This window comes from Crocodylus porosus, unplaced genomic scaffold, assembly GCF_001723895.1.
Source record: "Crocodylus porosus isolate Cpor-Errol unplaced genomic scaffold, CroPor_comp1, whole genome shotgun sequence".
NCBI classification, from domain to species: domain Eukaryota; kingdom Metazoa; phylum Chordata; order Crocodylia; family Crocodylidae; genus Crocodylus; species Crocodylus porosus.
In genome coordinates, this window is record NW_017728917.1 from 27,893,120 (window position 1) to 27,904,784 (window position 11,665).

Below are 11,665 nucleotides of genomic sequence, written 5' to 3' on the forward strand. Positions count from 1 at the left end.
TGTAGGCTTTCCTTTTTAGCCGTAGGAGGTCTGCTAAGTTCCTGGAGAGCCAGGAGGGCTGCTGTGCCTTCTTGCTGCCTTTCCTCCGTGTTGGAATAGATTTAGCTTGTGCATTGAGGATCGCTTCCTTGAGAAGCAACCACTCGTCTTGAACTCCCATCTCTTCCCCCACTTCTCCTCCCCCCAGTCTCTGCTCCCCTGTGCCCCTCTCCACAATCATTTATCTTTATTCCAGCACTGGCAGGCTCCATCCTCACTCCAGCCTGAGGCATGGCACACGGCTCCAGCCCAGCACTGCTGGCTGCAGTGGGGAAGAGATAGGAGGATGCACAGCCAGAGTAAAAGGGCAGGCAGCAGCTAAATGAGGGGGAAGCTCATCTTGGAATTGAGTAAATACAACAATCAGTATCCCCATACAGAAAGGGTAGTATCTTTCAATATGAATTACACAAAGCTAGGCAGAAATGCAAAGTTGTCATCAAAAATGTACAACAGAAAGGTGTTACAGTTCATTTAATCTTAGAGATCTAGTTTATTGTAACAGGCTATTAACTTGCATTTCTCCCTGTAACATTTAAAAAGGACCAAAGCCTGAAGAATGCCCAGTCCCTTATTCATATTAACAACAGTGTTGAAAGCAAATCAAGGGTCAGCACTAACAAATATCTGCAAAACAGATCAAATTATCTTTGTTCTCAGAGAAGATAATGTGCGGCCACAGATGGATTCAATATTTAGTTTATTACAGAGTGCCAGGCTGCTCTGATTACCCTTTCATTTATTAGTTAGAACAAACCTTTTTTATGTTGTTTGTATCACTGATGAATCCACTGATGTTGTTCACCCAAGATACAGGCTTTGGAAAAATATTAGATTTGTTTGTAGGATAAGTCTGATTGCTTCCAAGTGTCTATTATATGTTAATTATCTATCACTGGATAAGAAAATTAGCATAGATGGCCTGTTAAGTTTATTTATGAAAATACTGTTAATGCTTTACAGTTTACTCATAGCCTCAGACCCTTACTGTCCCTTAATATCTATTACTTCAAAACTACAGTAGAGTTCTTATTCTTATGACCAGTGCTTAAATTAAAACAAAAGTATACTGCTAAATCACAGGCACTGCTGTTCAATTGGTGACCTTATTGTAATATGGAAACAGGAATATGAGATTTTGTACCATTCCATATGTCCTCATTGCAGCAGCTAGTTAGAAAAGGAGAGGAAGGTAAAAATACAGTACAGGCAGTGAACTGTCCCACATCCACTGTGATTTTAGATATGATCATTTATTTTCTGCTCATAAAAGTTCATGTTACAGGTCAACATTTATGAAGACAGAAAAATAAGCACTGGATAGAAGTGTTCCACATGTATTGTTGCAATGATTTGTGCATCAAAATGTCCTTGGTTTACAATTGTAAAGATGATGTTATCCCCAAACTCTCCTTCAAAACTAAATTTGGCTCAGAAGGTTTGTTAAGTTATGCCCATATGGACTTAGCCACCTGTCATAGAAGTTGCGTGTGTCAAATTAAGCTCTTGGTGACACCTATTTGGCTCTACTGCTCGTGGTTCAGAGGCAAAGATTTAACTAATTGGCAATTAGAATACAGGTGACTCCATTATAAATGTGCTGCCTTCTCTAACACCCAGAACAGTAAAAAGCAGTATGAGCTTACTCAAGACATTACAAATAAGCAGGTATGACCCTGAGTATGGTAAAGAAGATGTAAGATCATATCTTTTTTACACCAATCACTTTTTTGAGCAGAAATCTGTTTTAACCTGCATGCTCTTTTTTCATAGTTTCATAGTTTGTAGGGTTGGAAAGGACAGATCATCAAGTCCAACCCCCTGCCTTAGCAGGAAAAAGTACTGGGGTCAAACAACCCTAGCAAGGTGTTCGTCTAGTCTTGTCTTAAAGACCCCCAGGGTAGGAGCCAGCACCACTTTGTTTGGAAGTTTGTTCCAGATCCTAGCCGCCCTGACAGTGAAGAAGCTCCTCCTGATGTCTAGCCTTAATCTACCTTCTGCCAGCTTGTGACCGTTATTCCTGGTCACTCCTGGTAGTGCTCAGGGGAACAGGGATTCCCCAATGCCTGCTGGTCCCCTCTGACTAGTTTGTAACAGGCCACTAGATCCCCATTCAGCCTTCTCTTGTGGAGGCTGAACAGGTTCAGGTCCCGCAGCCTCTCCTTGTAGGGCCTGCCCTGCTGCCCCCTGATCATGCGAGTGGCCCTCCTCTGGACCCTCTCCATGCTGTCCACATCCCTCTTGAAGTGCGGCGCCCAGAATTGGACGCAGTACACCAACTGCAGCCTGACCGGTGTCGCATAGAGGGGAGTATCACCTCCTTGGACCTGCTCAAGATGCATCTGTGGATGCATGACAAGGTATGGTTGGCCTTCCTGACTGCATCCCCACACTGCCCACCCATGCTCATCTTGGTATCAATGATGACTCCAAGATCCTCTTCTGCCTCTGCCCTGACAAGAAGGAGTTCCCCAGCCTGTAGGTATGCTGCTGGTTCTTCCTCCCCAGGTGCAGCACCTTGCATTTGTCAGTGTTGAAACCCATCCTGTTTTCATCCGTCCACCCCTGTACCCTGTCTAGGTCCAATTGCAGCCTATTGCTCCCATCTAGCATGCCCACTTCTCCCCACAGCTTAGTGTCATCAGCAAATTTGAACAGGGTGCTTTTTACCCCTTCATCCAAGTCTCTGATGAAGATGTTGAACAGTGCAGGCCCAAGGACCGAGCCCTGGGGGACCTCACTGCCCACATCCCTCTAAGTCAAAAATGACGCATCCACCACCACTCTCTGGGTGCAGCCCTCCAGCCAGTTAGCGACCCACTGATTGTGCAGTACCAGAGAAAAAATATCAGCAACTGACATCTACATCTGCTTTATGCAATTTTATTTGTGCAGGGTTGAGCCCCCCTCGCCCACAGAATCCATCATTGTTAACAAATAAATGAACAAGACAAAAAACAACAGAATTCCAAGTCCTTCCATGGACTCTGCTGTTTCTATGATCTCTAATTCAGGGCCCCTCAGTCTCACCTTTCCTTTCTTCAAACTAAAGGCCTCCCCCTGGGGTTGGGAGACCATGCTTGTTTTTCATGTCCTCTACCCCTGATTGGGTTGAAAGGCTGTAAGTTGTGGGGCTGGGTTTCGCATTTCTAGGAGAGAAACTTAACCTTCCTGCTGGGCCTGACCAAGTGTGGGACTAATCACTCCCTCGCCAACTCAGACTCATTAGTAGAGGTGCATCAATATAATCAGTTGTATATCAGATTGGCACCAATAAAAGAAAAATTGACATTATCAGCTATTGGCTTTTTTTTTGTCCGATGTAGCAAGCATGGTCTCCAATAATTTAATTACGCTGGGACACTTGGGTTACCTCTCACCCAGGGCCCCTAGATGCCTAGGTTCCCTTCTGTGAGCTAGGTGACCCCAGATGCACCCATATCCCCTCATTGGCAGGCCAGGCTGGGCTAGAGCAGAGCAGCTACCATGGTGTCCCGGGCACTGACACGGCAGTGTGGACAGTGGGCTGAGGCTGGGGAGGGCAATGTAAAAGGCAATGAAAGCCACAGATGTGACTACTGCAAATAGGGGCGGGTGGAGCTAAGCTGTCCAGCCTGGTACAGCCCAGCATGACTTAACCCGCAGTGCCCAGCGGTCCTGTCCCCTAGGGCCTGGGAGCAGAACCTGGCAGGGGCTGGGACAACCCTTCTCCCTCACCATGTGTAGCAAGGCCCTTCCCCCAGCAGGAAGGAAACCTCTGGGAAGTGTATGTGGGGGGTGGGGGAGGCACTTTAATTAAAGTGGCTCCAAGAGCTGCTCTAATTAAAATGCCCAGAGACCACCCAGCCCTGAGGCCCTGAGCAGCCTCAGGCTTAGGCAACTGCCCCCAGGCTGGGGTTGAAGGGAAGATGCTGCAAGTGGGAAGGTTTACATGTGTTAAGGGAGTGGGGGGACAGCACTTTAATTAGTGCAGCTCCGAGAGCCACTTTAATTAAAGTGCCAACATGTCTCCAGTATCAGTGTCCCCACACTTAGAAATGGTGGTGGGGGCATTTTAACTAAAGCTTGTTTGACAAGTTTTATTATTAAACATTGGTTTTCGGATCGATATCAGCTGATATGGCCAGTTAATAATCAGCTATCAGTATCAGCCAAGAATATCTTTATTGGTGCACCCCTACCCATTATGTCAGTGGTTCTTAACTTTTTTAGATTTGAGGTACCTCTTGTTTGGCTTGAGGCACCCCTCTGAAAATGCCAGCTCTTAAATTTTCACTCTTTTTTTCACTCAATAAATAACAGAACAACTCATCTGTTGTAAAGAACTCAGAAAGACCACAACAGGTTAGACTATTTTTAACACTATAAACTCCTACTTGAAATCCTTGGGTTTAATCTGGTGAAACATGTTTGCATACTTGATAGTGCTAACTTGCATGGCACCCTTGAAAGAATCTCAAGACATGCTAGGATGCTGCGGTACCTTGTTTAAGAATCACTTTATTAGGCATTAAGTTATAAAAAACTACAATGACAGGTCACAGGTGTAATATCTAAAAAAAATCCTTTAATTCCAATTAATCAGACACTAGAAAAAGCCATGATAAAACTTACCATTATTGTTCCTCCTGTTTGGGTTCTTAGAGGCTTCAGCACCTTTCTCTGAACAAAGAAATTAGGAAGAAAGAAAAGTGGTGGAACTTCTGTAATTGTTGCCACTACAAATGACCACTATAGAAAAAGAGAAAGAATAAATAAAAATTAATTTCTGAATAATCTACTGTCTTAATACCAAATGTTCTGTAATATTCTGTAATGTATTACGATAGTGTGACAGAATTGGTATGGCTGTAATACACAGGATTCTCTTCCTAAAAAAACAGCAAATGTCTAAGACCAACTACACCTGGAAATCTTTAATATTAACTTCTGAGCAGCTTCCTTTCTTCTAACACCAGCAGGTTTTCAAAACATAATTTATGATAAATATCACTTTTCTACCATCATGAGAACTAGATTTTGCATTCTTATATTACACAAGAATATTAGTTTTTCAAATGGCTTAATAGCCCTAAAAATATCTAAAATGGTTCTTTAATGGTATTAACAGCTATCTGTGCTTAGTACACAATCCAAAGTATTTTTTCACTATCAGAATTGAAGTGAGATAGATTTGAACACAGGATAACAACAGTTATCATGAATACTTTGCATAAATTAAATAGACTAAAGAATTTACCAATTCAAGCTCTGGTAAGATTTATTTTGGTTATTAAACATTCTTGGAATTGGTTTTAAGGCAAACAATGTACTAAATAATCAGATAATCAAGAATATGATTTGAAGGGTTACTCCTAAAATATTTACAATGCACAATCTTTTAAAATGCAAAACTTGAAAATGACTTCAAATAATCTATACTAACTGTATAACTAACTGTGCTACTTCCAAATGTTGTATTTCAAAGCCTAAACCATAACAAAGACCAGGGTACGAATTATAGGGCTGAGTCCCCATGTAAGAGACAAGGGGCCGCCTGTAAGATTTGAAAATCATAACCCGGGGGAGCTCCACTTTTATTAGGGCATCGTGATGGGCAGCCTTTTTTTTTGTTTGTCTGCAGCCCCACCCCAAGAATCAAAGTGTAATTTGAACCCTGACTAAGAACATATAACCTCTGCATTTCTAATAACCACCCAACACCTCATCAGGACATTCAGGTAACTTAGGTCTTACAAAATGGACAGATGCTGCATTCTTCAGTATAATGGAAGTTCAGGAAACTACACTTCTATGGCTATGTTATTTTGTGAGTTGTACATAGATGGGATGAATAAGTGTGTCATTTTTAACAAAAGAAACAAATATGCCAATTTAGGCTCCACAATTACTCAGAATATAACTACTTATTCTGACTCTGGAACTCTCAAATGTCACATGCTTACAACTTCATACAAAATACATCTTAAAGGAAAATTTAAGCAGCTCATTCGGATTTCATAATCCTTTTATATTTAAAGAAAGTTCCAAGGTGGGGTTCTATATCTCATTCCATATCAGAAAACAGTTGAATTTTCACAATTTAAGCTCTCCATAATTAATATCATAATTACCTTCATTATCATCCTTTAATGTAGCAAGACTTATTAAGATCTTTTTAAAGGCCATTGTAGCTTCTGGATATATGTAACTTAATGAGCCAATTTCTGTCTTACTGCATCTTACATGGAATTGCAACCTGTCAGTTGGGCCAAGTATAAATTCTGGTACCAGGCATAAGATAGTTGGAAAACATAAGAAAATTTTGCAAAAATGTGTTCCTATCTTCCTTTACTTTGTATCAGCATTTTCCAGCCATCTCTGTTAAGGATACTGTGATGTAGTTTGCAAAGCTCTCAGGGGGACAGTGGCAAAAGTCATTAAGGTATCCGAAGGCCCTGCTACACAATCAAATTAAAGCTGAATAGAAACAAGTAATGGGGTTGTTATACATTTTCAAGCACTAATTGTAGAGTCGGTTGGCTCTTTTTATAGCTAAACATTTTTAGCATGTGATAATTACTTTGTACATGTGGCTGGACTAAATTTATTGTGTAGTTAACCAGTTAATTGCATAATATATTTAACATGTAGCAGAGGTCTCACTGTAGCTTCTGAGATGCCAATTTGATCCTCACTCCAGACCTGTTCCCCTTCAATCCAGCTGTGAATTGGTACCTGATTGTTCAGACTGGAGGTTCAGAAGCTACTGGACATAAACATTAGACACGTCATCATGCATGGCCCTGACTATGAAAGCTGGTATGCTATAACCTCACTAGCCCAATGAGCCTTTTAGTTTATGTAGACCAGGGAGACTGACTAATCACTTCATCAATGTAATCTGGTCAAGGAAATGTATAGGTTTAGAGCACTTGATATTGCCATTCACACAGTGAGAAGAAAAGAGAAGGTTGCAACTAACTTAAATAGCAACCTGAGGAGGGAAAAAAAAAAACTCTTAGAAACAGAGAAGAGAGAGTCAAATTAATCTGACTCAATTAATTTGTCTAATATGAATAATAAGTCAACCATTCTATCCTGGGATATTATGACAATGCAGCTGACTCATACCTTTTCATTCATAGGTAAAGGTATTCACAGAACCCATTCAAGTAATTAAACAACTCTCAATGCATAGCTATATACAATAGGTAGGTAGGTTGATAGGTTCATTTGAGTCCAATTACCAGAATACTAGACAAACTATGAGTGTGTAAAATAATGCAGACCATAAGGAAAATCTTGAGACCAGAACACCACGGTTGAAGCTTTGGAAAATACGTATTTCGTTGAAACTGTTCTTCAAAGGTCATGATCTCAAAACAATTTTCACTCTCTAATTTATAATCAAGCAATGTTTCATAGTGGGTAGGGTCGGAAGGGACCTGAGCAGATCATAAAGTCCGACCCCGTGCCTTGGCAGGAAAAAGTACTGGGGTCAAATGACCCCAGCAAGGTGATTGTCTAGTCTTGTCTTAAAGACCCCCAGGGTAGGAGCCAGCACCACTTTGTTTGGACGTTGGTTCCAGATCCTAGCCACCCTGACCGTGAAGTGGCACCTCCTGATGTCCAGCCTGAATCTACCTTCTGCCAGCTTGTGACCGTTATTCCTGGTCACTCCTGGTAGTGCTCAGGGGAACAGGGACTCCCCCAGTGCTTGCTGGTCCCCTCTGACTAGTTTGTAACAGGCTACTAGATCCCCATTCAGCCTTCTCTTGTGGAGGCTGAACAGGTTCAGGTCCCGCAGCCTCTTCTCGTAGGGCCTGCCCTGCTGCCCCCTGATCATGTGAGTGGCCCTCCTCTGGACCCTCTCCATGATGTCCACATCCCTCTTGAAGTGCAGCACCCAGAACTGAATGCAGTGCTCCAGCTGCGACCTAACCAGTGCCACATAGAGGGGGAGTATCACCTCCTTGGACCTGCTTGAGATGCATCTGTGGATGCATGGCAAAGTGCAGTTGGCCTTCCTGACTGCATCCCCATGCTGCCGGCCCATGCTCATTTTGGTATCAATGATGACTCCAAGATCCTTTTCTGCCTCTGTGCTGACGAGAAGGGAGTTCCCCAGCCTGTAGGTATGCTGCTGGTTCTTCCTCCCCAGGTGCAGCACCTTGCACGTCAGTGTTGAAAACCATCCTGTTCTCATCTGCCCACCCCTGTAACCTGTCTAGGTCCAACTGCAGCCTATTCCTTCCTTCTAGTGTGTCCACATCCCCTCCACATCTTAGTGTCATCAGCAAATTTGAACAGGATGCTTTTTACCCCCTTGTTCAAGTCACTGATGAAGATGTTGAACAGTGCAAGCACAAGGACCGAACCCTGGGGGTTCCCACTGCCTGCATCCCTCTAGGTCAAAAATGACCCATCCACACCACTCTCTGTGTGCGGCCCTCCAGGCAGTTAGTGACCCATTTGACTGTGTAGGTGTCGACACCACAGTCTCCTAGTTTTTTAATGAGAATGGGGAAAGAGACAGTGTTAAAGGCCTTACTAGAGTTCAGAAAGACTATATCCACTGCAACACCTGCATTTAAGTATTTTGTGACCTGGTCATAGAAGGCCACCAGGTTGATCTGACAGGACTTGCCTCTAATGAACCTGTGTTGGTTGCCCCTGAGCATAACGTCCCCCACTGCCCCCTCATGGACATGTGCCAGGATAATTCTCTCAAAAAGCTTACTCAGGATTGAGGTAAGACAATGTGTTTGCAGCACATTCACATAACTTGTTGGCCTATGATTTTACAACTGAATGAAGCAGAACACACAGGATGACTTTAGGACTATGCTTCAGACTGCAAGGTGAAGAGAGCTAAATATGTAACAATAAAACATACAAATAAGCAAGTAAAGGTTTATGATACACTAAACACTTTTCAAAGCTACAAAGAAAAAGATTAAGCAACATCGAATAACACCTAGGTTTAGATCCAAATTACTCATAAGGCAGATGTGGGCAATTATTTCAGCTGGAGGGCCAGTTATTGAGTTTTAATAAGCTATCAAGGGCCACATAGGTAGCCCTGCCCCTTGACAGCTGCCCCACCCCCGGTCACCATATTGGGACCAGAAGTCCTGCCCCTGACCCCCTGACCTTTGCCACCGGAAGTCCTTCCCTTTGCCCTGGAAGTACTCCTTTTGGGAGGGAGGGTGCTGCAATCTTGAAACTAAAAAAAAGCCCAAATCATATACAAAATATAAAACTTCTGCTATAATTTATTTTAAAATATTGTACTGATTTATATGCTCGCTAAGTGTATGTAGAGGTGACTGCATAATAACTCAAAATACAGTCCTATTGTATATTATGTGTGGGTGGTAAGGGGGTGTATATGGAGCATGTGGTGGGTGGCTGTGGAGGGGTCTGGGGTACGTGGTTGGGGTGGGAGAGAGATGGGGCCGGGCCACCAGCTCCATTACGTGCGGTTCTAGCTGACAGCCAAACTGGGCACTTCATGCAGTTCACACCTTGTACCAGCTCTGTGCTGCATGCAGTGCCCATGGCACTGGGTCCAGTCCACACATCGCATACAGCGCAAACACTAGAGAGCGGCCAGTATGTGCTGCACACAGCCCGGGGTCTGGCAGAAGTCCAGCCTGTAGGGTATGTGTTTGATACCTCTCCCCCAAATCATACATAGCCATGAAATTCATTTAATTATTTTGCTGTCTTAGCTGATGACAGACCTTAAAGACATAATGGGATCTCACATACAATCCTAACAATTCCGTGCATGGCAGAAGTGACTGTGGGATTAGGGATCCAATCCCAATGCTGCCATATGCTGGTATGGGGGGAGCCCAAGATCGTAATTCTGGGCTCCTCCTGCACTTGCAAGTAACAAACTTTGCCACTGTGTGCTCCTGCAGCTGGCAGCACCACTCAGCTAATCGTGGCTACCAGGTTGAGGAGTACATTGAGCTGTTGGCTCCCAGACAGGGGAGCTCAAAGGAGCTCCCATGTGCACCTCTGGCTGGGAGTCCCAGTCAGCCAACTGGTGTTCCCAGCCATGGGATCATATGGGAGCAAGGTCTCCATGTCCTCCAACAGCTGGCAGCACCAATTTTTTGGCAATCCCAGCTTGGGGGTGCATGGGAGCCAAGGGGCAGGGAGGTCCTGCAGCTGGAAGCCAATCAACTGACAAGAACCCCCAGCCAAGGAAGCACATGGGAACCAAGTGTTCTGACATGCACCCTGGCTGGGAGCACCGATGAGCTGAATAGCACTCCTAGCCTTGGGAATGCACCGGAGTCTTGAATGTACTCCCCGAGGCTTGGAGCATTGGCCATATGTTCAGTTTAAGGCACGATGGAAACCTGCCACAAAGTTCTCACACATTTTGGGTCTAATAACAAACTAACTATGTGGCTTAAACCCGGTTTATCACACCATTAACTGAATGAACATGTGGCCAGGTCACTACTAAAGATTTGACTAACTGGTTAATCACATATTAAGAATAACATCTGTCAGGGGCCTTGGTATCATAAGCACTGAGCAAAGGTTCAATTTTTACCTCCCACAGCAGACTGGATAGCATTTTATCATGTTTAGAAAAACCAAATAAATTACTTCCTATTGCAATTTTGTTTAGGAAAAAAATTAAAGCTATATTCTGCATTCCTGTATACCTTCTATGGGAACTGCATGCAAGGCAGAAATATTTCTGGTCAGACTTGTTTGTGGCTCCCACATGCACACTTGACTATATAATCTGCTTCATAATGAAGACTAGATCCAGATGTGCTTAATAAGCTTGCTGCTTACAGCAAATGGCTATTATGAGAGTTGTTTATAACTAAAACAAAGCTATGAATTACATTTCTCAAATCTTCTTATCCTAATGGTTTTCTTTTCAAATATACAACTAGATCTTTGATCAACCAAAGGAGCAGTAACAATAACTCTTTGTATTACTTCCTCAGTGTGGGATTTTACCTCCTGATTTTTGCAGACTTATTTCTGAGTCAGACCACTGTAGCAGTAACTCTTATGTGTGAGTTTTCAATTCTAGGGTGAATCAGAAAGCTGTAATTTGTGATCCCAAAATGTTCTAGCTCAAGTCTGTTTCATTTTAACACATAACCTGTTCTTATTATGCTCAAGTACTTTGGTTTATAAATATAACCTTCAAAGAGTAAACGAGGTAGTCAGAAGATTGCTCAGATGTATGTAATTTGGGTAATCCATACTCATAAATCCTGCCATAGATGCATAAATACTGAGAAGGTTGTGTGTATGTGTGTGTAAATATATGACATTTTAATGCTGGCTTTGACTATTTTTGGCAAAATATGTACAAATGTACTTCCTTTACAAAATTAATTACTATTTTTACTTGAATCCAAGACAAGGTTGAATTTGAGAGGACCCCCCGCAACAATTAGATTCTATACATAGAAAATGTTATAACTTTCCATGTATAGCATCTAATCATTGGAGGGTTGTCTTAAATTCATCCCCACCACTGCTGCAGCAGGGGTAGCAGTGGTAATGGTACAAGTGGTAGGGGGGAAGGTAGCCTGACCCCTGCCCCTCACCCACTTGTAGCCTGCCCTTCCTACCACTTTCCCCCACTGATACC

At 43.0% G+C, this 11,665-nt stretch overlaps 1 protein-coding gene across 2 annotated transcripts in view; it reads right to left on the reverse strand.

Moving 5' to 3' along the window:
* HDAC11 (histone deacetylase 11) overlaps positions 1 to 11,665 on the reverse strand; it is a 108,799-nt gene that overhangs the window by 56,469 nt on the left and 40,665 nt on the right. For both annotated transcript variants that reach the window (XM_019536961.1, XM_019536960.1), the window contains one exon: positions 4,654 to 4,770. In XM_019536961.1, the coding sequence (XP_019392506.1) occupies positions 4,654 to 4,770 (117 nt within the window). The remainder of the gene's footprint in view (positions 1 to 4,653; positions 4,771 to 11,665) is intronic.